The sequence below is a fragment of the Peromyscus californicus genome, unplaced genomic scaffold (genome assembly GCF_007827085.1).
Source record: "Peromyscus californicus insignis strain IS unplaced genomic scaffold, ASM782708v3 Scaffold_20__1_contigs__length_68692818, whole genome shotgun sequence".
Taxonomy (NCBI): domain Eukaryota; kingdom Metazoa; phylum Chordata; class Mammalia; order Rodentia; family Cricetidae; genus Peromyscus; species Peromyscus californicus.
In genome coordinates this window covers 47,004,627-47,031,588 of record NW_026294503.1, presented here as the reverse complement: position 1 = coordinate 47,031,588, position 26,962 = coordinate 47,004,627, and the positions used below count along the sequence as shown (strand labels likewise).

The window sequence follows — 26,962 nt, the reverse complement described above, 5'->3', positions numbered from 1 at the left end:
GTCACCATATAAATTACCTCCACAGTGAAAGATCATGGCAGCCTTAAAAAATTATGGAATGGGCATTAGAAGAAAGACATGTGCATTTATTGACAGGAAAAAGCTTTCATGACATACATGGGAAAATCTTCCAGAGTCTGAGGCAGCTGTTTTAGGGGTCAGACAGAGCTAAAGACCATACAGGCTGTATGGAGAAACTTGCGGCTCCATTAACCCGTGCATTGGGCTGGGTAGGCAACTGTTGCTAAGCCTCGGTTTTGTTATCTTCAAAACAGCACAGGACCACCCTCGGAATTTTCACATTTATTTGATTTCTGTAGCAAGCAAACAGCTCTTGCCTTCCAGGTGTAAGTGTTGCAGCCCTGGGGGGAAAGGTTTTCCCAATGCAAGTGTTGCAGCTCTGAGGGGAAAGGTAACAAACCTCACACAAGAGATTTACAGGCACAGACATAAGAGTGTGGCTGGGAGAAGCGGCAGAGAACTGAGCAGGAGGCAGGCTTTATACAGGGTTTCTTGCGGGTATGTGTGGATGGAGGTTTCCTGGCAAGATTCTGTGGCCTGATCTTAGGAGCAAGTAGGGATTGGTGAGTTTCTGTGGCTGATCTTGGGCGGCTTCTTCTTCTTCCTTCTTCTTCTTCTCCTCCTCCTCTTTTTTTTTTTTTTTTTTGTAGAGCAGAGCTTGGCCACCTGCATCTTGAGGGGCTAAAAACTGCCCTTAGGGACCTTAGAGTAGTCTGGGGACAGGACCTGGCCACTTGAGGGCCTTACATTAAGTACTTGTGTGTGTCTGTGTGTGTGTCTGTGAATGACAAAAACACTGAACATAAAAGTAACAGACAATGGTACAAGTGACCAAGGAAAAGGTGTGATGAGACTAACAAGGGGCCTGACCTGTGATATCAAGACTCTGGCCTGGGACCAGCAAGATGGGTCAGTGGGTAGAGGTGCTTGCCAACAAACCCAACAACCCAAGTTCAATCCCTGGGATTCACGAAGTGGAGAGAACCAATTCCCGTAAGTTCTGTCCTTTCCATGTATGCTTGGTCAACTGGCCTGAAGAAGCACAAATGAAGTCCCAGTAGAGGTTGGTGGCACACACCTTTTCTGTGGGGACAGGTTTTATGTAGTACATGCTGTCCTTGAACTAGGTTTGTAGACTTTTTTTTTTCCCTTGAAAGATCTTTATTTTTTTAAGCGGGCAATGGTGGTGCATGCCTTTAATCCTGGCATTCTGGAGGCAGAGGCAGGCAGATCTCTGAGTTCAAGGTCAGCCTGGTCTACAGAGAGAGTTCCAGGACAGCTAGGGCTACACAGAGAAACCCTGTCTTGAAAAACCAAGTATAAATAAATAAGAAGCTTTCTGGCTGGATCGATCAAGAGTGTGGCTAGAATGAGCTGAAACACAGGTAATGACGGTTGTCAGGTGGTAGCAGGGCAGATTTAAGCTTTGACTGTCCAAGAAGAAAAGCCAAGGGAAGGGAAGCTAGGCCAAAATACCTATTCCTTTAAAGAAAAGCTGAGGGAAGACACTACTAGAGACAGAGCAGACTTTGACCAAGGACAGAGCTCGGAACAAGAATAACCCAGAAGGATCATCCCCTAAAGCCCTCGTCCATCTGGACACTGACTAGGGAGGGCCGAGGAAAACAGAACTGAGTTGGGAAGGAGAGACATCTAGCAATGGCTGGAGACATTTTTAGTCGCCCTAACTGTGGGACTCTACTGGCATCTAGCAGGTGGGGAGCAGGGATACTGCTAAATATCCTACACCACTCAGGATAGCCTTCTTACACAATAGTAAAGTAGTCCAAAATGTGAACAGTGCCACACTGTTGAAATGCCCTGCCTTAAGGGAAAATTAAGGGACTCCCGGAGTCTCCAGGAGTGCCATGGACTGGACTTAGAAGGCTGAAACATCTAAGACCACACTGCCATTATTGCCACCATGAGCACACAGGTCAGGCCACTAGAAAACATACACAGTTACCTAGGCCACGGCCACTACCTAAACATACAATTGGTAGAGCTACAGTAACATAAATGAATCCCAGCCACTGAGTGAGCTTGAGAAGCAAGTGCCCTCCCTCAAGTGTTTTGTGTTTTTGTTTTCTAAACCCACCCACCCACCCACCACTAGGTGTGGTGACACATGCCTTTAATCTCAGGATTAATCTCTGAGTTTGAGGTCAGCCTGATCTGCAGAGTGAGTTCCAGGACAGTCTGAGCTACATAGTGAGACCCTGTCTCAAAGAAACAACCAACCAACCAAACAACAACAACAACAACAAAATCACAGAAAAGAAAGACAGGTCCACAGCCAAGCTGACCTGGTTCCTTAGAAGTTATGGGAAGAAGCATTTTCCTTGCAAAGCCACCAACCACAACCTCTCTCAAAGAGGAAGGGACAGGGAGGACCCTCGTGGCTGGCTCTGGCCCCGAGCCCCACAAGCACTAGCACAGGTTCAACAGATGATGGGTAGATCTCATCCTTTCCATAGGCCAGGAAGTCCCAGCCGCTAGTGCTGTCCTATCATAGAAACCTCACAGGAATCGGCTAGGTCACACAGCTGGAAAGGGACAGGCTGGGAATGCAGCCCAGGGCTCTTGGACCAGCTGCGTATGTCTTCTGCATCAGATAAGCATTTCTACGGGAAAACTTCTCCAGCCCTCCTCCCGACTACTTCTCATCCCCATACTTTTCCCGAATGACTGTTGAGATGCAGGCTACTCTGGGACCTTCCAAGAAGCCTCCCCAACACCTGGCTTCCCTTTGCTATGCTGGCCAGTAGAAAGGTAAGCCTCCAAGGATGTAGGTTAGAGCTTGGCAGAGGATTCAGACATTATCAAATTTATTTTACCAATGAAGGCACAGCACAGGGAAGAAAGAGTAGGCCAAGGTCAGTCAGGCTAAGGCTCAGGTCTCGCCACCACTGTCAGCAGTAAGAGGAAGAGTGTTCCTGAAGGTAGGGGTATGGCTGGGGATGACGTAGGAATGGTGGGTGTCTCCATGCCTTTAAGGGATACATTTTGGCTTGGCAAGATCGAAGAGGTAGCACTGAAATTTCAATAGAGCCAAGGCAGCCACCTGCTTTGGAATTCATAGAAACCAGGCTGCCCTCTGAGGGCCTAACTCCTTCCACAGCTCCCTGCCCTGTGGTCATGAGACTCTGCTTGAACCCTGAACTGAGAAGCCCACCGTCTGGTCAGCGCAGTTTACAGTAGTCCCGTTACCAAGCCAGCCTCCTGTAACCTGTCCCCTATAACATCTCTCCACACACAGGCTCCAGCTTTAGCAGTAGAGAGAACAAGTTGATTGTCCCCTGAACCAGCTCAGTGACTGTCCCCAGTTATCTGAGAATAGAGATCATGTTCTTTTAAGGTCTCCTTGAAATAAACACCCTCCCAGGACACTTCTGGGTCCCCTCCAAACTGATCCCTTATGAAGGGCAGCAGTGAGTAAATGAGAGGCCTAAACCTCTTGTTTCTTGTTCTTGTTTCTCTGCAATGCGAAGGCCTAGGGCTCCGTCCTGATGAGGCAGAAACATACTCCAGGCTTGGCCTGCCATGCTAGAAGCTCCTGGTGTCCTTACAGGCTCCTCGTCAGCCTTGGTGAGGCCAGTGAATTTGCTGGCTTTTAGTGTTGCTCTGCAGAGAGCTGGAATGGTGATAGGCAGCCCAGGAATACAGTGAGGCCAGCTACAAGCATGACACCTTCACCTGTAATTCAGAGCCAGATTCTACCGCTTCCTCACAAAGGCCAGCGGCTGGCCTGCAACTCTCACCAAGAGGATCCAGACCAGGAGTCCCCCAGCCAGCCTCCCCCAACAGCTTCTCTGCAAGGTCCTGTCTACAGAACAGTGTCCTCTCAAGGCCCCCTTGATGTGCCCTAAGATCCCAGAGGCTCAGTCTTTTTGGCCAAGGCTCAGACCCAGCTCCTGAGGACTCAGCAAACATGGGGTCCCCATCCGGAAGTGGCTGGTGCTCACCATGGTGCTTGATGCTGCTATACCACAGCCACACGGCTGCGCCTCTTCTGACTGGCCTCTTGATGATCCCTTAGGTCCCAAACTGCTCCAGGGCTACAATTCAGACTGAGATCTTGAGATTCTTGGGCCTTTTCGGATCTCTTTCCGCTTCTCCTCCTTCTTCCGGCGTTTTTCTTCTTCCCTCAAGGCCTTCTGGAAAGGGTCAGTGCTAGGAATGAACTGAGAGGGCAGAGTGATTTGATTTAGTCTAGGAGTAGCAAAGTTTCCTCCGAGCTAACTCATGGAATGTTAAACAAGAAGGTTCCAGGAGAAGGCCCTGCCCTTAGGGAGTCTCAGATAAGGAATCAGATGAAAGGGCTCAAGGAAATGCTGACTAGATCTTGAGATAATCAGGGGCTTGACAGGCAGATAGGGAAGACAGGAGATGTCAGCCGAGGCATGAACTGGAAAACACATACTCTCTTCCAGGAAAAGGGAGCAGTGTGGCTCTTGGAATACCTACCTGACACCTTTCAGGAGCGAGGCAAGCTAGGAGTCCCAGACAACAGGTGCTGCCTCTAGTGAACAGGGAACAGTGCCCACACAGGAGGACACGGGAGCAAAGCGGATCAGGAGTGAGAGATGGGAAGGCCAGGCAGACAGAGAGGACAAGGATTTGGGGGCAACTTCAACTTCAATCCCAGGTCATGACTCCTCCCTCCATCCTCTCCAGAAGTCTCCCCTAACCCACAGCTTCTGCTGGTCTCTGTGGCTAATTACTATCAAACCTGCATCTCTGTGTCTGTTTGTCTGTCACAGACCGAGGTTCCCATGACTACACTCCTGCAGGCTTTGAACATGCTGTGGCCTAGGCCCAGAATGCCCTTCCCAGCCCTGTCCGCTTTATCTCATTTGCTCCGATTCTGCTACCACTGCCCTTGGGACCTCTTCCATGGCTGCCTCCTCAGTGGCATCTGCCTCCTCAGTGGCATCTGCCTCCTCAGTGGCATCTGCCTCCTCACTGGCACCCTCTCTTCAACTTTGTACTAATTTATTCTTGTGCTTCTCCTTTGTGGTCACCTACTTTGTGATTGTCACCTACAACAGCATGTCTCATGACGACGGAATGTTGGTATTGGGTGTTGTGTTCCACTATGTCCCAAGCACAGAGCACCATAACAGCATTCAGTGTACACTTTTAACAGAATGAATGAATGGACTCATTAGACTATAAACACAAAAGGATCTGAAACTTAGGTTGTGAAATATGTCCCTTTTATGTATTCTTAGGACAAAATTGACAAGTGTGATCAAGGTAGGCGTTAAAAACAAACTAAGAGTGCCACCTTGTGGCATAACCTACCTGCCACATAAGTAGTCCATGCCTCTGGGAAAAGGGGGACGTCCCAAGAGTGCTCTGAGACAGGAATGATGTGTTCAGGCCACACAGCTAATGGAATGCCCAACTACCTAGGACTAACCCAACCAGGCATCCCACTCATGTCCCAGATACCTACCATTCTGGTCTCATAAGAGAGTCTTCCCACTGAGAGGTCCATGCTGAGTACAAAAAAAGTGGGCAGGCTGGGGATCATCTGTATATTATGTATAAAGCCCTGGGTTCAAGTCCCAGTATGGGGAGGAGGGGAGGGGGGATTGGTAAAACTATCAGGATTATCTCCAGCCGACAAGAAGGAAATTATGTTGTTCCTATGATCATGTCTGAGAGCATATCATAATGTTACAGTAAATTTATCCTAGAATTTAGCTGACTCGCCCTCCTGTGGGACAGAGGCATATCTGACTGCAGGATGAGAAGCACCTACTTGCAGAAATAAAGCATTTCCCTAGGTGCCCCCTTGTAGCAAAAAGAATCTCTCCAAGGCCCTGAGCACCTCTACATGCACTGACTGGGTACACGCAGAATCAAGGTCTTGTCCAGGGCTACTTATCAGAGTTATGATTATAGCATGGAGCCTTGAGGGGTGTATCACTGGGAAGGAGCAGCAACTACTTTCGGGGGAAAACCATATCCCCTACCCTTGGCACATAAAAAAAACACTAGCTCAACAGGAACCTCAGAGGTTCTGCTAGATGTAAATAATCTGGCGTGGTCCACTGTGGTTCAGCTAGGTTAAAAACTAGGGTGCTGACCAGAAATTAGCAAACATTGCAGGTGTGGCCGTTCATGGTAGCATATGCCTGGAATCCCAGCACTTGGGAGGTAAATGCAAGATCAGGAGATCAGGCTAGCCTGGGCTTCATAAGACCTTGTCTCAAAACAAACAAGAAAACAATAGAGAAACCCAGGAAGACTTGCAGGTCTGGTTGCTATCTTTTTCCTTTTTTTTTTTTTTTTTTGGTTTTTTCGAGACAGGGTTTCTCTGTGTAGCTTTGCGCCTTTCCTGGAACTCACTTTGGAGACCAGGCTGGCCTCGAACTCACAGAGATCCGCCTGGCTCTGGCTCCCGAGTGCTGGGATTAAAGGCGTGCGCCACCACCGCCCAGCATGGTTGCTATCTTTTAAAGGCCATGTGTCTAAAGTTGGCCCTTGACTGGCAGTTGGAAACCATAGTCTTGATCAGTAAGAGTGGTTCACTGTTCTCAAACTCTGTGAAATCGATATGGTTTATAGTAAGTTTCCTTCCAGCAGCTTGGAGTTTGGGTACTAGTTAGATACAGGGTACTTGTATAACCAACTCCCAGTAAAAACCAGGGTACTGGGTCTCTAGTAAGTTGACAAAGGAAGCTCATACATGTTACAACTTGTTGCTGGGGGAATTAAATACATCTGTGACCACTGTGAGACAATACAGAAAGCCGGTTTCCCTGGGTTTTGTCCCATGTGTCAAAGCTGGTGTCAAATTCCAGGGCTCAAGTGATTGTCCTAGTTAACCTCCCAAATAGCTGGGGTCATATGTGCCACCACACTTGGCCAACAGGTCTCTATAACCTTGTAAAAACTCCCTTGTCCCACTCATATCTGAACCTTCTGAAAGGTCTAGGTGAAAGAAGTGGGTGACTAGAGAAAAGAGAAGTTATTGGTATCAGGATGGGACACATGAATAATTCAGCAATGACTCCAGCACCTGGGAATGGCTTGAGACTCTAGAAGGCCCAGAGAACACCACAGTGGCAGACACCACTAACTGGTGTGCAAATTCCCATCCACATGATGGAGACACTCACACTGACAGTCAGCACTGAACTAGTCTGTGTCCCACACCATCAAAGGTCTCCTCAGAATACCTATGCACACACAAAGAATAGTACAGCCTTGCTTTATTCTCACAGATAAACTATGGTTGTCCTGAAACTCACTCTGTAGACCAGGCTGGCTATGAACTCAGAGTATTCGCCTGCCTCTGCCTCCCGAGTACTGAGATTAAAGGCATGCGCCAATACTGCCTGGCCTATCTTTTATTCCTAATGCCTGAGCAGCCTTGGATTAAACCACACAGGCAACCTAGGCTAAAATTCTGAAGTTAAATACCCTCAATGTACTGAAAGGCAAACAATGTACTGAAGACTTAAAAGTGTAAAGTGGGAGAGAAAGGGCCACAGGAATAATGTCTATCCACGGTGGATGATTGTTGCTTTGGGCCCATCTATTGCTTCCTATAATTATTGACAAATACATTCAATGAGATTGGTAGGTAAAAATCTAAATTTTAGGTGGGTGTAATGGCTAATACATTAATTTTAGATGATATTCTGATGGTTCAAAATGAGACACACTAGTCCCCCCAAGACTAGTTGAGTCAGGGACCCTGGAGAACATGATAACTGCAGTCAGTTCTGCAGGTTGGCCTCACCCCGGCATTCAGAATACTGTGGCTGTAATTTCAGCATTCAGAAGGAAGGCTAAGGCAGGAATATAGAGAGTTCAAGGTCAACTGGGGTTATAGAGTGAGACTGTCTTAAAAGTCAAACCAACAATCAAAAAGCAATACATCTAACTGCAGCTTCCATAAACGACATGAAACAAACTGAACGGATTTGGTCACGGCCTCTCAGTCAGATTGATCAGGCAGTAGGCTATTTGTGATTGGCGCTGGGCACCGTCCTATGTTCTTGCTGAGCACAGTAATGCAAAATCTGCTAAGTTCTCTAGTTTGATTAATAACTGTTCTAAGGCAGTTTTAGTCCAGCCTGGCCTAAATTCACTATAAAGCCAAGGTGGCCTCTTGCCCCAGCCTCCTGAGTGCTGGGGTTACAGGCAAGTACCACTATACCTCCCTTCTAGCAACTTGACCCAGACCACTTTTCAGGATTATTTTTGCAGAGAGACTAATCTTGGAAGGTTGTGGAGTCTTTCCCTGGACAAAGCACAGATCTGTTTAATTTGTTATGCAGAAAGATGGCTAACTTTCCAAGCACAGCGGTCTGCAGGTATAATGCAAACCCTGAATGCACAACACCTGCCCGGTTTCCATGAAGAGACCTGGAAGAACAAGGGTTCCTAAGACCATGAGCCCAACAGTCTAGCTCCTGCTTCTGCTGCCCTGAAGAGCGTCTGTGACCCGCTGACATCTACAAACAGTAGCAGGCTACTTGGTCAGCCTGCAAGCCGTACAACCTTAGCCCTGTCATCCTCACACCCCTCTCTACACAGGCGTCCGTCCTAGTTTCCTGGGCATGGGAGGGGCCCTTCCTCCCAGCCCTCCTTGGCCCTGCCCTGCTCCCTCTGCTCCCTTCCTCCCTGCATGTGTCACCATCTGTTTTCTCAAACTGCAGCTGTTAGCCCCCAGAGCCGAGTTTAGAACTCTAGATGAAAGAAAGGCGTGTGTAGGAGTGAGAACAGAAGCCCCAGTGTACCAGTATCAGAGGCTCGAAGCAGGGAAGAGCATGATCTGACCTCACCTGGTCACTCTCACATTCACAACGTGGGGTACATAGTGTGCAATGAGATAAAGATCATAGTCTCAGGAATCCCCCCCAGTCTCCACTCCACCTCCAGCTATGGTACACATTTAGGGAGAAACAGTGACTTGCCAAAACCTTCAGTGACTTGAGTAATGGTTTCTGGATCCATATTCTTGGATTGTCGGGTTCCAAGTTTAAAGCTCTCACGGCCTTCTCTAGGCCGTAGCCCCTGCAGACCCAGCCTCCCATACCCATCAGACATAAAGCAAACAGTTGCAGGCCCCAGCAGCTCACCTCTGTCCGGTCTATTTTAAACGGGTTCTGGAAGTCAGAGTCTTTCTCACTGATCCCCAGCTCCTGGGCCATCTGTGAATGAAAAAGCTAGTCATCCTCTTCTGCCTTCTGCTCCCTGATTGCCAGAGAGCCATTCCCACCATGCAGGGACTTAAGCCTCAGACCCTGGGCCAGATGTAGGCTAAAAACAATCCCTAGGGACCCTCCAGGATAGCACAGAACCCCTTGAATTAGGCCTCCATGACCCAAAGTGCCCTGAAATGCACAAACAAATGTAGCTAAGTATTCATGACCAAGGATAACTGATAAGGCCAACCACAGACAGATGCGAGGCTTCCAGCCCACCACTTGACAGGGCTCCCAGCCCTCTTACCAGTCCTTACCAGGTTGAGGATGGGTGAGTGGGGCCCCTGGTCAAAGACGCCTGTCTGATTGCAGAAGCTGATGCCCCAGCGGATGAGGAGGTTCCAGTTGGAATTATGGTCAAAGTAGTGGTGCACGATCTTCGGGAAGCGCAGCACCACATCACCAAAGAAGGCCGTGTTCTCCACCACGTGGGAGAAAGCTGGCAAGAGGATCTTAGTGAGTCGTCAGGGTGGTTGCTCTTCTCCTCTTGTCCACCTAGCTGGCCCTAGACCTCCTCCAGGAATGGAGGCATTTACTAAACCCACCAATCAGAGAAGGCTTGGCACCCATTGATACAGGCTGTTCATTGCATGTGCAGTATGTGCTAGGGCCTTCTACCCCACTGACGGACTTTACAGGGAGAGACAACTGCTGTTCCTGCTTTACAGACTGCGTTGGTTAGGTGTTTGTTTTGTTTGTTGTTGGATTTTTTTTTTTTTCAACCTGACATAAGCTGGAGTCATCTGGGAAGAAGGAACCTCAGGGAACTGCTTCCATCAGACTGGTCTGTGGGCATATCTGTGGGGCATTTTCTTGCTAGAGGACTAACGTGAGGACCCAGCCTGCCATGGGTGCCACCTGTGAGCCACCCTGGCTTATACAAGAAAGCAGGCTGAGCAAACCATGCGGAACAAGCCAGTAAGCTGCACTCCTCCATGGTCTCTGTGTCAGTTCCTGCCTTGGCTTCCCTCAATGATGGACTGTGATCCGGAAGCAAAAAGAAACCCTTCCCCACCCCCTCACCCCAAGTTGATTCTGGTCAAGGTGTTTATCACAGGAACGGGAGCAAACCTGGACAGATAGGAAACTGGTGCTTAGTAGCTGATGAGGGTCAAACCTAGGCTGCAAACCTGGGAATGTGTTCAGACTCACAACTTGCTGCTGGGAAGACTCACTTGCTGAAGTCAGGCACAGCAGTGCATTGGGCAGTCCAAAACCAGGGCTCAGGAATTCAAGGTTATCCTTGGTTATAGAGTCATGGGGCCAGCCTGGGCTAAAAAATCCTAGGTATTCCCTTGTTTTGGAAAAAAAAAATCCATTTACTTTGTGACTCAGAGATGGGCATTGTTCTGTACAAAGATGCCAACTCCCCAGCCATGGAACCCAGTGTCCAGAGCTGTGTCTTGGTGGTAACCGTCTGTGCAGGGTCAGCTCTGTCAGGATGGCCAGCAAAGAGTTGTAGTAGTTTTGTTTAAAATATTCTTTCCATTTAATTTTGTTTCTTTTTGCTTGACAGGGGGTCCCATGCAGCCCAAGTAGGACTGAGCTGAGACTTATTATGTAACTAAGGATAGCCTTGAACTCCTAATTCTGTCTCTACCCACCAATACTTGGGATTACAGGTGTGCGCACCATAACTAGCTTTAATTTTCTATTAAGTTCTCTCTCTCTCTCTCTCGTCTTTGTGTGACCAAAGGCTAACCTAAAACTCAGTATGTAGCTCAGGTTGGCCTTGATTTCATGATCTTTCTTCTAAAAGTTAGGATTACAGGTGTGAGCCCTTCCTTTAAAATGGCTAACTGGCCGGGCGGTGGTGGCGCACGCCTTTAATCCCAGCACTCAGGAGGCAGAGCCAGGCGGATCTCTGTGAGTTCGAGGCCAGCCTGGACTACCAAGTGAGTTCCAGGAAAGGCGCAAAGCTACACAGAGAAACCCTGTCTCGAAAAACCAAAAAAAAAAAAAAAAAAAAAAAAAAAAATGGCTAACTGATAAACCTGTCTGGGTTGGACAAAAGAGAAGCTACAAGCTTTAGAACAGCTGGTTCAAGAGCAGTTAAATGCTCAACACACTGAAGAATCTACCAGTCCTGGAATTATCCTGTATTTGTTATTAAAAAAGTCTGGTAATTGGAGAATGCTGACAGATCTGAGAGCTATTAATAAAGTAATCCAGCCTATGAGCTCCCTACAGACTGGGATGCCCTTGCCCTCTCTGCTACCCAAAGAATGGCCTATAATAGTTATTGACTTAGAAGACTGTTTCTTTACCACACCTTTATAAGAAAATGATAGAGAAAAATTTGCCTTCACAGTAACTAATTATAACAGTTCCCAGCCAGTCAAGAGGTATCAATGGAAGGTCCTCCCACAGGGAATGTTAAACAGCCCTACCCTATGCCAGTATTTTGTGCAAAAACCATTGGAGATAATTCGTGTGAAATTTCCACAATCCATAATTTATCATTATATGGATGATATCTTATTAGTTGATCCAAAGTTAGGCACCTTAGAAAGCATGTTTAAAGAAGTAAAAAAAGTTTTGCCTCGCTGGGGATTACAAATGAATCTACTCCATTCTGTAATCATGAGTGTATTTCCTCAATTTATATCTTTTTTTTTTGGTTTTTCGAGACAGGGTTTCTCTGTGTAGCTTTGTGCCTTTCCTGGAACTCGCTTTGGAGACCAGGCTGGCCTCGAACTCACAGAGATTCACCTGCCTCTGCCTCCCAAGTGCTGGGATTAAAGGCGTGCGCCACCATGGCCTGGCCCTCAATTTATATCTTAATAAATTTTGTTACCCATTTAATAGACTCGCATGGGTTGATGATAATAATTTAAGACCAACCTGGTCTACATATCAAGTTCTAGGATAGCCAAGGTTACATAGTAAGAAAAAAACAAAACCATGAACTGTTGGTAGGCATGAGTGAGGAGGGACTACCACTGACAGAAGTTCTTGCAAGAGGGGACAAAGGGACATGAAACTTCCTGTCATCTTACTTGTTTTTCTCACCTGGTCTGAAAAGGGACTTAAGGAGTTTGGGTTTTTTCCTATAGTAGCAAAGAGTGCTGGCAATCACACTCACTCAGCTATTTGATAGGCCTCAGTCACTTCTTCCAATGGAAACAATCCCTATATGCCTCCCCCAAAAGTGACTGGCAGACTCTGCCCTGGCCCTTGGAGCAGTGGTAGGCAGACTCTTCTCTAGTTCCCCTGTCCTAACCACAGAACAACATAAAGGAATATGTGCTAAGGACAGAAAAATTATGTAATTATGAGTGGCTCCAAATTCCAGAAATGTTTAGAGAACCATAGACTAGGCCAACTATTCAGGTATCACATGAGGATATTCCCAGGAACAAATGATAAGAACAGAGAAGGACCAGCTAGAGAATACTAGGGTGGCAGGGAGCCAAGTGAAGTGTCGGGGAGACCATACCATCTTTCAGCTTCTCATCCTGGGGGAAGGGCCCGTCTGGGAGCACATCTGCAGCAGTGAGCACTGTCCGGGAGTCCTCCAGCACCTGAAGGAATCCCGTGTCAGCTAAGTGGCTTTGTGGAGACCTTCGCAGACTAGCTCCATCTCGTTACCTGAATCCCACTCTAATTCTTCTGGTTAGACAGTGCATTCCCTCCTTGAACACTATCCCCTCAGAGAACTCTTACTCATCCATCAGCGCACAAATCAAAGCCCTGCCCTGCTGTGAGCTGCCCTGCTCCCCAACACACCTTAAAGAGTCCCTTAAGCATGACGTCCAGGATCTTGTACTGCTGGTGGATGTCGTTCAGTTGTGCCAAGTTCTTCAGTGCCAACAACTGCTCCCGCCGCTTCACCTCAAACATCTTCTTGTCTGAGCACCACGAAGTTAAGGGACAAGCACAAAAGCCCTACCTGGACAATGCAGTGGCCCTGACCCAGAGGGCCCCTTCCTAACCTGTACCACTAAAAGCCGTGGATGGCCATGGCTGGATGCCCCTGGGAAGAGACTGCTTATGTAGTATACAGGTCCTGTAGTGTACCATTTCTCAAAGAGCGGAAGCCTAACACTCTGAGACCTGGCACCTACCCTTCCATTCCTGTGTCTTCCTGTCATGTCTCACAGTCATTCATGCTCCAGGACCTCCAGCAATCTGCTCAGACTCTAACCTCAGCCTGAGATGCCCCCACCATTCTCCTGGAGTACAGTGTTTCTCCCAAGACCTCCTGTATCCACCAGAGCCTCAACCACAGAGAACAAAGGCCATTCGTTCAGTTGTTGTGGTGGTTTAAATGAGAATGGACCCCATAAGTCATATTTAAATGTTTGGTTCCCAGTTTGTTGGATCCTTTAGGAAGGATTAGGAGGTGGACATGTGACCATGTTAGAGGTGTGCCACCAGAGATGGGCTTTGAGGTTTCAAAAGCCCACACCAGGCCCACTCTCTTTCTCTCTGCCTCCTGCCTCAGGATATAAGCTCTCAGCTACTGCTCCAGTACCATGGCTGCCTGTCTGCTGCCATGCTTCCCACCATGATGATCAAAGACTAACCCTCTGAAACTGTAAGCAAGTCCTCAATCAAACGCAACCTTGGTCATGGTTTCTCCACAGCAACAGAACAGTAACTAAGACACATGCTTTCTCCTTCTAGCTCTGTGGATGCCTCAAAACCGGGGATGATCTTGTCTCAGCCTTGTGCTGCCAAGGCATGGCTCAGAGGACCAGTGTCAAGACAAGCTAGCAATCCAAAGTTCTGGAGGACCCACCTGGGGTCTTACAGGGTGCTACACACATACACTCCTCACTGCGCCTTGCAGATCTGAGAGATGGACCCAAACTTCAGTTAACATACAGGGGAACCAGCTCAGGAGAAAACTGACTTGCTCGCAGTCTAGTTAGAGATTGTTTCCTCTCCCTCCCATTCTTACCAACTCTGTCTGCTCATCTCTGGAACTCCCCCGAGGAGTTATGGGCGCTGAGAGATCTCGTTTACCAGCCCATCAAAGACAGCCCATTCACCCCACCCAATCCCCAAAGAGATACAAATCTTGAGGCTCGGGTCCAGGGTGCTCTTTAGGGTGCCTGTGACTTCTGTGCCAGACAACAGTAGGACAAAGAAGGACACCAGGAACTGAAGAAGGCCCATATCTGAGACTCTGGAGCTAGAGGAATAAACCAAAGAAGGCAAGTGAGTTCAGTGCAAAAGCAACTTCCCCAGACATGGCCTGACCTCCAAATCCCAAGAATCCAGCTCTGGAAAGAAAGCCCTGAAGATCTAGCCAGGGCTGGTGACTAGCAGGCACACAATGTAGGCCTATAGGATTGTAGGAGAAAGAGAGACTTTCTATCATGCTGGATAGGGACCAACTGAGACTAGCATGCAGGTTGGGGTCTTGACCACATCTGCCTTTGTTACTGAGCAATTGTCCCAGCTCTCTAAACCAAAGCTTCCTTACCTGTAAAACAGGGCTTAGGAGGTCTCTTTCCTGAGGCAGAGAGGCAGGTCTGGATGATGTACTCTGTCTGGAGGAATGCCCATAGCATTCCTCTCAATTCCCTGGCCCTAGCCTCCTAGGAGGGTCAACCAGGAAGTCTCAGGCCGTGAAACAGTATATAAAACTTGTGTGGTTTCCCTCCTCCAACTGCTTCCGACATCAGACAGAAAGAAGGGACACAGGGTGGGAAGGGAAGTGGGAACTCTTGGAGATGACCACTCACTCACATGGGAACCACATGCAACATCTGTTCCTATTCCAACAGCCCAGGAAGTTCTAGAGCCGGGAACAGACACAGTAAGTATGGCAAGCCAAACACCCTGTACTTTGTCCCTTGTGTAAGAGACAAATTGACAAATACACAAGTATATATATTTTTTAAAAGAGAGAGAAAGACAGGACTAGGGAGATGATTTGGTTGGTAAAGTTGGAAGCATGAGGACCTGCGTTTGATCTCCAGCCTCTATGTACAAGCTGGGCACAGTGCATGTTTGTGGTCCTAGAGCTGGAGACAGAACTATCCCTAGGGCTCACTGACCAACTAGTCTAGATGAATCTAGGAGCTCCAGGTTCAGTGAAAGATCCTGTCTCAACAAACAGGGTAGAGAACAATTAAGGTAGAGATTTGATATTGACCACTGGCCTCCACTCCACATACACAGAGAGAGATGCACACACATGAACACATACACAATTTTAAAAGGAAATGATGAGAGGAAGCTGATCAGGTGCAACAGTAATAAGCGGGAGCCAGAAGTAGTGGTTCGTAACTTTAAGCCCACCACTTGGGAGGCTGAGGCAGTTTGAGGCTACATGGTGACATTCTGTCTACAACTCCAAAATGGATGGAATAGGGGTGGGAGACGAAAGTCAACCGAGGCCTCATATTCAGATACCCAGTTTTACTAATGTGGAAACTGAGGGACAAAAATAAACGAATGAATGAATGAATGAAGTGGCTGTCCTGAGTCTCACAGTTGTTCCTAGACTGAGCCCAAAGTCCGACTCTAAGTTCAATGTAGTGTCTCTTGTCTCTAAATAGGCACAGGCCACCTCATATCAGAGCTGGCCATACGCCAGCCCCAGGTTTGAGTTGCTCGGTGAGAGGCCCTTAGGAGAGCCTCTGCCTCAGACGGGACAGCTGAAGCCTAGAGGACTCCAAGATCATCCAGGACCCTCCACCTTCCGCTTCACGTTCCAGGACCCAAGGGAACCTGAACCAGGCCACGGCAAAACTTAGGCAAACAGAAATTCACCACACAAAATAAGATAACTCAAGCAGGACGAACGTGAGAAAGGAAAGAAAAGAGGCGGACTGTGGGGTCAGGTCTGGTTTTCTTGACTGTAACTCTACTATTCGGCCTCTAAATCTCACTTCTGTCCAGAGCGTCCCCAGAGCTCTTTCAGGCTCGGCAGGCGACTCTGAACTCGTCTTGAAGAGCTAGTGGTAGTGGCCGGCGGCTGGTTGGTTCCAAGCCTTGGGACGTCCGAGGGGCTGGCGAGCCCTTGTAAGAGGGGTCGGAGTCTCCCAACCCGGACGCAGTGCGGGGGGGCTCCGCACTCCCCTCCCAAGAAGCCGATCTGCACCCCCACCGCCACCTACCAGGACCGGAGGTGCAAGGAGGTGAGGGCAGCCCCTCCGCGTGCAGCTCAACTGCCGGACGCACCCAACTCCGCTGAAAGCGCGGAACTCTAGAGCACCGAGCCAGCCGCGCTAGGAGACCGACCAGCGGCCGTCCCACCCACTGCGCTACTCCGGACCAATGAGAGCGGGCCGCGACCGCCGCGCTCCGCTGACCTCACTTCCGGCCCCGCCCCGGCTGGGCTCCGGTGCCTGTCGCTACAGCTGTCAGCCCCGGCGTGGTCCAGTCGAAGGCGTCGCTCGGCGCGGCAGATCTCGTTTCTGGTCGAGCTGGAGGAAGTTAAGCTGTGGCGGGGCCTTTACTTTGCATAAAGCGCGTCAGCAAACCCAGGCCCGAAACTCTGGCTGCCCGGGCGTTGTAAGTGCCAGGCCTGCTGTCTCATCGGAGTCGTCTTTAAACCGCAGTTCACAAGATCCAGAGAACTTTTTAAAGGAACTAGCAGAATCCGCAGCGCGGACCGCGGGCACCCCCTACTTGCCCCTCCAGTCCACTAATTTCTAAACCAGAGTTCTTCAGTTTTGCTCGGGGTTGGGGGGTGTCAGGACAGCTAGATACGGAGAAGACAGGTGGAGTGGTCAGTGAGAACACGGAGGCCCAGGCTGAGAGACAAACAGATGTGCACGGAGTTGTCTGCCAGCAGCCAGCGACATTGGGTACAGAAAAGCGGTTTGAGGGGGCTGGCTGGAGCCAGGGGAACTGAGGCAGATTTGCTCAGCGAGGTAGGCTGAGGGTTTGATTTTCTTTGCCTGAGATTTAAACCTCTCCCCATGACCATTTGAGGTAAAGTACCTCTCAAAGTTCCAAGCACAAGACCTTTCTCTGCCCTCCCAGCTCAGGGCCCTGCTCATGTCCTCTATGTACAAACTACTATGAGGCACTCTGCACTTGCTCCTTAAATGCTATCTCCATTCTGTCTCTCTCCATCCTCTGTTGGAACAACCCAGTGTCCAACTGACTAGCTGAGGAACAAGTTCCAGAAAGATGAGTTCAGAACGAAAGCCCACACGGGAACGTGAATGCCTTGTTTTATTTCCTGATTCCATTTCCAGTGGAGTAAAATGGCTCCAGATGAAGGACTCAGATTGTCATTTTTCCATCAACAATTGTCCTGAATTTGTCTACAGGTCTCACTTCTTTCTGTGTCTGGGCCTTTATGTCCTTAAGGCTCAGCCTCTGATGTGGGACAGGGAGACATACACACCTCCAAGGCAGCTGGTATGCAACATGAGAGGAGAATAGAAGAGAGAGGAAGCTGAAGGGGCAGGGGAGGGAATATCACACTTCCAGAACCCCAAAAGGGCAAGAACTGTCAGATAAGAGCATGGATGCCGGGCTGGAGAGATGGCTCAGCAGTTAAGAGCACTGGATGTTCTTCCAGAGAACTCCGGTTCAATTCCCAGCACCCACATGGCAACTCACAACTGTCTGTAACTCCAGTTCCAGGGGATCTGACTGACACCTTCACACATGCATACATGCAGACAAAACCCAAATGCACATAAAGTAGAAATAAATTATTTTTTAAAAAAGCATTTATGCTTCTAAAATTTTGAAGTATTCCTCGTCTACACACACACAGAGGCACTATAATGTCTCCAGCACATCACAACCTAGACAACTCTGGCCTCTAGGACAGCCAGGCTTTATTCTCCCCTGTCCCTTTCTTCTCTCCTCTTCCCCCCTCCCCCCGTTTTTTGAGACAGGCTTTCTCTGTGTAGCCCTGGCTGTCCTGGAACTCTCTCTGTAGATCAAGCTGGCCTCAAACTCAGAGCTCCGCCTTCCTCCTCCTGAGTACTGAGATTAATATCTCTCTCTCCTTTCTCTCTCTGACAAGGTATTTCTATGTAGTCCAGGCTGGCATGAAAATTTAAGGTCCTCTTGCCTCAGCTTCCTGAGTGCTGGGATTTACAGGTATGTGCTACCATGACTGGTCTCAACCCCAGGCTTTCTTAGGACTTATCACTCACCAGCCCTCCCTACTTGGGCTGGGGAAAAGCATAATGCTACAGCCTTCATGGCCTTGGTGATGTTGCCCAGGCCAAAGCCTCCAGATGCAAGAAAGGATACAGCATGTCTTGAAGGGGTGGCTGGGCTGGGAAGGCACTGGAGGGAAGGCCCTCCAAGGAGGCCTGCAAGGTCTGGATTGTGTTGTGGTCAGTCAGGAGACCCACATTCTGGACCTATGGGAGAAGGGACAGGAAAGACAGGCCCTCTCTAACTGTCCCCCACCACCCATATTCTTGACTTCCCAATGGCTTAAGTGGCCAGAGCTTCCACCCTCCGCAGAGAAGATGGTCTTGAGGGTCTAGCCTCATATAACTGCATAGCATCCTTTTTCTACTCACCTGCAGGAAGAAGCCATGCAGGGCCTTGAGTGTATCATTTGGGAGAGCTGACAGGTCAGTCAAAGCTGCACCTTGCAAAATAAGACCCATCTCTTCACGAGAGAGGACGTTGCTGCTCCGGTACTGCACAAACTAGCCCAGAAGAAAAGCCCCAAATGTCCGTAATTAGAGGAGATGCCGTTTCTGTACATTGCTATGCCCAGCACTGAGCGGGGAACATCACTCTAAAGTCCAGGGTCCTGCTTTTAAGCTCTGCACTGGTGAGAATGGGTGGGGTTGTCTCACAGGAGAACAGGGCAAATGAGGTGGACTGCGGTCCTGGGAGAGCTGGCCTCAGTGACTTCTAGACATCAAGCCCCTCTTCCCGCAGCCTTGCACTGCAAACTCCTGGCCAAGATGAACTGAGTGTGGTTCCTGTTGCCTCCCTTTGTGCTCCTGACCCTCCTACACTCCCCTCACTTCCTAGACTCCTGCCTCCTCCTGCCTATGGATCCTTTGAGCTTCGGCTGAAACATCACCTACTCTTCACAAAGGCAATTACTTTTCTCTGTGTTTTCACCTCTGGTTTGTTTGTGGGGGAGCTTCACTGTCACCCATAGGCTTGTTCCTTTGTTCTTTATTCAACAAGAATTATTATGTGCCAAATACTCTATCATTCAACTCAGTTATGCATTTACTTGTCTTTCTCCTTTCCTAGAATGAGGGACCTCTGGAGGCAGAGTATGTGGGTGGCTCCGCCACATCCTTAGTACCTGGACGTGTCACGTGGCAACAACCCTGGTCATTGTTTCACGAAAGAAGTAAGAGAAAATGTGTCCTAAGGTTAGATGTAGCTATTCATGGGAAGTCCCTGGGCATGTCTCTTGTAGAATGAAGGCTACCCAACTCCTCTGCTCCTTGAAGATTAGGGTCACCTAAAATACCGTCATGTTTTGGACCTCTTTAGCAGCACCCTGCTGATACCTTCCGACCACAGGACTATCCTTTCTACACTTACCACAGTCATAAGTCTTAATATCTCAGGTCTGAGGAAGGCATTATCTCCAGCATCCAAGAGGGTGAACAGCAAAAACCGATTCCAGGGCTGGGAGGCCACATGGAGTGCTGCAAGAAACATCAGTCCTCAAGTGGTTAATGTTGTTCTTCTAGAGACCCAGGAGCATGCCCAAAGAGGAGTTTCTCCTATTGGCTTAAAAAAAAAAAAAAGGCTGCACAGTTGCAGGCAGGAAATTAGGCAGGCTGGGTTCATGAGGTCTCTTGCCTGGACTTCTACCCACCTATATGGACTCTCAGCGAGAGTCTGTCCCAAGACTAGGAGAGGCAGACAACTGGAAGGTGTCTGCTACTTCAGAGCACTGTGACTGTGGTTAGGCCTAGTGCTCGAACACGCCGACACTCAGTGCCCACATCTGTACAATGGGAGCGATGGTGTCCTCTGCAGTGCTGTCAAAGCACTGGGGCAGGAGGATAGCAGGGTTCATTCCCTCCAATCTTGATCATGGGAAAATGAGAGAATAAAGAAGGTTTCTACCAAGGTCGGGGCTCCTGGCATGCAGGTAGTCAAGCAAGGCTTCCAGACAGCCAACACAGGCTTGAGATAGCACAGGGTCTTTCTGGGGGAGAAAAAAACAACAAAACAAAAACAGAAAAGGAATTAGGGTCAGGATTTGTTTGTTTTTCTGAGACAGGATCTTATGTAGTCAAGTCTGGCCTCAAACTCCAGGATTATCATATATATATATATATATATATATATATATATATATATATATATATATATAAACCAATAAGGCTTAGTTTTAATACAGAAAAAGTTATTTTTTTAGTTATTAGATTTCAGTTTTTCAGATATGGAATACAGTCCTGTAGATAATTTTTAAAGGTATGTTAGTTATCTGTCACATACAGAGCACAATGCTTCTATTAAGTAACACCTTTTTGTGAAGCATCCCTCTTTATTCTTCTGGAAACAGGTCTCACTATTATATATCTGGCTACTATGGAGATCTGGTTGACCTCAAACTTGTGGCAATCCTTCCACTTCTACTTCCCAAGTGCTAAGATTAGGGATACAACAAGGCACTCAGCTGTAACAAACTTAAAAAAAAAAAGATTTATTTACTTCTATTTTATGTGTATAAGTGTTTTGCGGGGTTGGGGATTTAGCTCAGTGGTAGAGCGCTTGCCTAGCAAGCGAAAGGCCCTGGGTTCGGTCCTCAGCTCCAGGGGGGAAAAAAAAGAAAAAGTGTTTTGCCTATATGTAAGTCTATGCACTATGTGTGTGCCTGGTGCCCTCAGAGGCCAGAAGGGGGTGTTGCAGCCCATACAAGTGGAGTTACAGATGGATGTGAACGACCACGTGGCCGCTGAGAACTGAACCAGGGTCCTCTGCAAGAGTAGCCAGTGCTCTTAACCACTGAGCCATCTCTCCAGCCCCCAAAGATTTATTTATTTTAATTTTATATGTATGAGTATATATATATGTATACATATGTAATATATGTATGTATACATATATATGTAATATATGTATGTATGTAATATATATGTATATGTATGTATGAAAGCATACCATGTGAATGCAGTACCCACAGAGGCCAGAAAAGGGCATGGATCTCTGGGAACTGGAGTTACGGATGCTTGCCGTCAACCATGTGAATGCTGGAAACTGAACCCAGGTCCTCTGCAAGAGGAGGGAGTACCCGAAGCACTGACCGCCTCTCCAAACCACTAAGTTACCTTTTGTGAAAGAGTGATTTGTTTTAGAAAAGGAAATGAACCCTGGGACCCACTAATAGGTATCTAAAAGGTATCTTCAGTATATCTAAACCAGTAGGTATCAATTATTTTTTAAACATCAGAACCTTTACCCAACAAAACTTTAAACTCTCACAAACACATGAAAAAAATTCACTATCACCAGTCATTAGGGAGATGGAAATTAATACTACTATGAGATAGTCACTACACCCAGCAAGAGCTAAAATTAAAGACTGACAACCTTGTGAACCTTTTAGAAGTTTTCTCTGCCCTACGGCAGAAGAATCAGAGTGACTTAAAGACTCAGGTGCCATTGTGGTATTGAAAATGGAAGGATTGTGTCAGAAATAACTTGAACAACCTTCAAGAGCTGAAAGAGGCCCTGGGAAGAGTTCACTTCCCCCTCCGAGCTCCCAGCCTGGCTAACACTGATTTTAGCCATGTGGGTCCAAGTGGAAACCCCAGTGACCGAGCTCTTGCTTAGTGTGTGAGAACACTGGGTTTGATCCCTAAACTTCACAAAGACACCACTGACCTAAGTAGTGAGTTCACCCAAACTTCTGACCTATAGGACTATGAGGGGACTAACAGGACTGTAGGGGGTGTTTATATCACTATGTTTTTGGTAACTCATTACAGAGAAACAAACAGATCGCTAATACATCATTTGACCCAACAGTCCCATTTTTGGGTATTGACACAGAAACCTTTATTTATCCACATACAAACGTGTACTATAGTAGTAAGAGCGACTTTCTTCAGAACTGGGAGTGGTGGTGCACACCTGAATCCCAGCACTGGGAGGCAGAGGCAGGAGGATCAGGAATTCAAGGCAAGCCTGAACTACGTAAAACCTCGTCTCAAATTTTTTTTTTTTTTAATTTAAGAGGGGGAGACATCCGTTCTGCTTGGCTAGGATCCATTCTCCCTTGAAAACAGTTTTACTTTGGAGAAGCATCCGTCATCTCTCATGTTCAATCCATGCAGGCTGCACAGAGTCGACCATATATGTTCCAGCTTCCAGGAGGCATTAACCAGGCCAAGCTAGCATGGTGATTATACCCTACGCCAGGCTAAGGAGACTCAGTTCCAGGAACTTCAGGGAAAGAACTTCTTTCCATTACGGATATCAGCCTGGAGCTGCTGTTCATGCAGCCCGTGAGAACAAAGGGGACATCGAGGAGCACAGAGCTGAGCTAAGGGAGAGGTTCTCTAGCCTGAGACTCTGTTTGAAGCCATTAGGTATCCCACACTTCTCAGTCAGGAACCAACTCAGGCTTTTGTTATCATTGCTGGGTTTTTGTTTGGTTTGGTTTAGACAGGGTCTCAGATAGCCCAGGTTAGCCTTGAATTCTCTATATTCCGGGGATAACTGTGATGGTTAACCTTGGTTTCAGCCTCACTGAACCTGGGCACACCTGTGAGGGATTCTCCTGATTAGGCTAAATGAGGTGGAAGAAGTGTGGCGTCACCGTGGTCATGGCGGCCCCGCTGTAAGCAGGTCAGAGGGGCAGCTGCTGCTTTGTGCCCGATGGCTTATGTTTCACGAGTCAGCCCTTCTATGCTGTCCATCCTTCAGTGGCATCAGAACCCAGTCTCTTCAGCCTTCCAGCATGGCAGGAAGACCAGCGCTGGAATGGGCCCATGGATGTAGCCAGCCTCACGGACTAAGTAGCTACTGATTCTCAGCTCTCCAGTGTGGAGACAGCCACAGTTGGAATCAGAACTGTATCTCGTATGCCAATCTAATAGACTCCTTTTACTACATATTCATTCTATCTGTTCTGTTCCCTAGAGATCTGGAATACAATGATCTCTGAACTCCTGGTCTTCCTGCCTCCACCTCCCAAACGATGGGATTTCACGTATATGACACAAGGGCTGCCTCCGATGGAAACACTAGTCTCCCGAGAGGAAGCCATCTTTTCCTGCTGCCCCGAAAACAGGAGTTCCCACTGCCGGGGCCCACTCAGCCAGAGCCCTACCTGCACCAGGAGGTTCTGAAGCCCGATGAGCAGGGAGAGCACTTGTGATGTTCCCAGTGGAGCTAGGACAGTGTCCTCAGGAGTTGACATCAATTGACCCCCTGAGGGCACCAAGGCCACCAAGGCAGAAGAAAACCTTTGCTGCAGGGCTGTCCGCAGGAATCGTAGGATGGCAGCTGGAAAGAGGAGACTCTTTATACCCAGTTCCTCCCCGCTCCCCCATCTTCTACCCAGAAGGGGAAATGGTGCTGATAAATAATTATGGTCTGGGTGCATGGTCCTATCTCAGAATCTGAGGGAAAGGCTTTTCCCCTGCTGGGAAGTCCACACCATACCTGAGAGCAGTGCAGATTTTTTCTTTGGAAAGCTGAGAGCCTTCAACACTTGGCTCAGTTCCACAGATAACGTCTGATGAACCTGGTAGAGAAGTGGGGGAAGGGCTAAGCCCAATCAGTGTTCTGGAGACGTGGCTAGAAAATGGCCTGCCCACGTCCTGTTACACCTGTTACATCAAGACACCCTGACGTCAGCAGTGTGAGGGGGACAATCAAGCCTTCACCTAGAGAACTAACTCCCCTCTGAAGTCATCCCGGACATCAACAGCCTCCAGGAAGCCTTCTTCAGCCTCACGTGTGGTTTGGTCTCCGGCTCTACTCACCTAACTCAGAAGACCTAGAGAATGACACAGCAAATCAAAACCTTGGCTCTAGCCAAGGGTGGTGGCACATGCCTGCTGTCCTCTTGAGAGGGGAGGATTGCGAGTTTGAGGCCAGCCTGAATGACAGAGCGAATCACTATATAAATATAGCGCGCAAGTCACTGCATCTCTCTCAGCCTGCCCCGCTCTCCTCGTCTATGAAATGAAAACAGTGCTTCCTGCTTTCGCTACCTCCCGAGTTATTTTGGAGACTGGTTCAGGAGCACCATAAGTAAACATGAGTCTAATGTCCAAACTGAGAGCTAGACGGGGTGGCAGGTTCAAAGCCGGTCTGTTCTGCTCTCCTCCACCGGAACAGGAGCTGTCAGAGGGCAGCAACGACCACTCTGCTTGGCTCAGGGTCCAGCACAAAGCAATTCCTTAAACACCCTAGACTGAATTAGGACCATGGAGCTGGGTGGGAGCAGGTCGTCAGCCAGGTATGTGCCGATGGCCAGGCACGGTCAAGAAGGGGGAAGGAAGGGCAGGCTTCTACCCAGGCACATCACCACAGGAGTGGCCCAAGCTCCTCACAAAGAAGAACAGGGAAGGTTTCTGTTCTGAGTCAACCATGAGACTGTCACAGTGACACACACCTAGAAAACCACATCTGGAGGTAGAGGCAGGAGGAGGAGTAGTTAAAGGCCAGAATCAGCTACATAACAAATCTGAGGCCAGTCTGGGTTACATGACACCCTATCTCAATAAAATAAAAAAAAAAAAAAAAGAGAGAGAGACAGGCATGGTTACACATGCCTTTAATCCCACCATTCCAGTGGCAGCGGCAGGCAGGGCTCTGTGAGGGGGAGATCAACCTAATCCATAGGTTGCTCATAGCAACCTACATAGCAAGCCCCAGGGCTACATAGAGGAATCCTGTTCTCAATAAATAAATAATAAATAAAAAAAATCAACCCTAGGCAACACCATACAGGGTCTGCCTCAGCACATAACCGCCATAGTCTGTCACTACCACAGGAGCCCAAACTGATTCCCTTCTAACTGATGAGCCTGGCAGTGCTGGGGTGCTGTGCAGATACTGTGGAAGCTCGGAGACGGACCTCGAGGAGCAGCTTGGGGAAGAGATACTTGAATACGAACTAGCAAAGAGTGGCGCTCACAAAGGGCATTGGGCTGACAAGGACCTCCAGAAGGACACGAGGTTTTCTGGGCAGATGTCCACGGCTCTCGTGTCCCCTGCACCCACCTCCAACAGTGACAATGACAACTAACTACTTGTGGCACTCTGCGTCTTGCCACTGGGCACTACAAGGTCACAGCTGGCTCCTGCCTTCTTGTCTAAACCGATCTATTTGTTCAGTCCCTCGTTCTAGCCACACACACTGGCTTATCACTAAATCCATACCCAGGTCCTAATTGGTGCCTTTTTATGTCTCTGCTCATATTGTACTCTGCTCTGGAGCACCTTTCCCCACCCGCTTTGCCCAACAGAGTCTTCCTTCAAGGCTTACTTAGAAAACACATTCCCTAAGGCTAGGGCGAATGCTCTAGGCATTTTTATTTTTCTGTGCTCAGAACACAGCCTGACACGGAGGTGATCCATTTGTGAAGAGTAGTTTAATCCAAGCTGTCAGTAACCCTGACTCCCTCGATTCCCACTTTGTAGGTAGGAATTCTGAAACTCAGCATAGTTCAGTATTTTGCCAAGGTCACACAGCTAATATGCCACAGAGCTGGGGACGGAACTCGGGACTTCTTCGAGTGCTGTCTCGTGTCCCAAAGACATGGCACCAGACACTAACCTGCAAATTGCCATCGTGCTGCTGGGCAGAGAAGGAGGCGGTGAGCAGCCAGGCAGAGCAGAGCAGTGGAGTCCTGGGAGAGCCCACTTCTGTCCAGGTAAGCGCCAGCATCTTCTCCAGCAGCTCAAGCAAGGCGGTGCTGCTCAGAAGTACAGCAGCAGCTGGGAGCGGGCAGAGGGGAAGGGCGGCCGGCTAGCCTAACACCTCTGTGGTGTTGAGTACCTGCTGCCAGGGCTTCGAGCATACAAAAATAAACAAACGTGGCTCGTTGAGGGGACCTAAGGAGCCTTGCACACTGGAGAATCACAGACTACCAGAACTGGAGGGTCTCATCATCGTCAACCACACACAAACACCTCAATATGTTTTAAGGAGAGAAACCCAAGGCCGCCGAGGACCCCTGACACTGGCCTCTTCAGTGACTCTGCCTGGGCCCCTGTACCTCTTTTCTGGCTACTGGGTGTGGTCCTATGAAGACTCCAGTACAAGAAGTTGAAGGAGGGCTGCAGGATGTCCACATCTGCAGGGCTGCACTTCCCACACAGTTTGCTGACTGCAAGAAACCAGAGACCCTAGGTAGCCTATGGCACAGCACTCCGTGGTTTAAGTACTCTTACACTTCACACAGATGTTGGCCAACAGCTGGCAAATTTCAGAGGCCAGTCTCAGGGGAGAACACAGACATTATGGTACAGCCAGTGGAGAGAAGGACGGTGACAAATTTGAAGGGATGTTTGTTCACACCCTCCGTCTGTACGAGCCACATAAGCAACCCACAACCAACCGGCAACCTGAACACACTGTTAGGAGTTCACTTGTCAAGGGAATCCTCTCACCGTGCATACATCAGCCTGCTAACTTAGCAGTGGTCCTCACTCCCTAAGACCGCCCAGCCACTTAACCATCCCCGCTGCATTCCCAAGGGAGTTCTGTGATGCTGGATGGACAAGTCCTATACTTGCTATCCTCCTGCCTCTTCCCCCTCCTTCTTCCTTCCACCCTCTCTCTGTTTTTTTAAGACAAGCCTTGTGTATTCTGGACTACT

At 48.6% G+C, this 26,962-nt stretch overlaps 2 protein-coding genes across 3 annotated transcripts in view; both read right to left on the bottom strand.

The window, feature by feature from the left end:
• Window positions 1-290: 290 nt before the first annotated feature.
• Window positions 291-16,480, bottom strand: Ccdc134 (coiled-coil domain containing 134). Of its 2 annotated transcripts, XM_052748436.1 has the most exons (7): window positions 16,328-16,480; window positions 14,273-14,391; window positions 12,981-13,102; window positions 12,691-12,775; window positions 9,509-9,690; window positions 9,126-9,197; window positions 291-4,205 (listed from the first exon to the last, which is right to left on the bottom strand). In XM_052748436.1, the coding sequence occupies exons 2-7, from the start codon at window positions 14,373-14,375 to the stop codon at window positions 4,080-4,082; spliced, it is 690 nt and encodes a 229-aa protein (XP_052604396.1). In that variant the 5' UTR covers window positions 14,376-14,391; window positions 16,328-16,480; the 3' UTR covers window positions 291-4,079. The 2 variants fall into 2 exon arrangements, with proteins under 2 accessions (XP_052604396.1, XP_052604397.1); XM_052748437.1 differs by lacking the exon at window positions 16,328-16,480 and having other exon boundaries at window positions 12,981-13,109; window positions 14,273-14,375.
• An 896-nt stretch (window positions 16,481-17,376) lies between these two features.
• The window catches only part of Mei1 (meiotic double-stranded break formation protein 1), a 61,420-nt gene continuing 51,834 nt past the window's right edge, over window positions 17,377-26,962 (bottom strand). The window contains exons 23-31 of the mRNA XM_052748438.1: window positions 26,360-26,470; window positions 25,918-26,078; window positions 23,793-23,874; window positions 23,458-23,633; window positions 20,244-20,325; window positions 19,710-19,816; window positions 18,713-18,844; window positions 18,435-18,547; window positions 17,377-17,579 (exon numbers count right to left, since the gene is read on the bottom strand). Coding sequence (XP_052604398.1) covers window positions 17,534-17,579; window positions 18,435-18,547; window positions 18,713-18,844; window positions 19,710-19,816; window positions 20,244-20,325; window positions 23,458-23,633; window positions 23,793-23,874; window positions 25,918-26,078; window positions 26,360-26,470 — 1,010 coding nt within the window. The 3' untranslated portion in view covers window positions 17,377-17,533. The remainder of the gene's footprint in view (window positions 17,580-18,434; window positions 18,548-18,712; window positions 18,845-19,709; window positions 19,817-20,243; window positions 20,326-23,457; window positions 23,634-23,792; window positions 23,875-25,917; window positions 26,079-26,359; window positions 26,471-26,962) is intronic.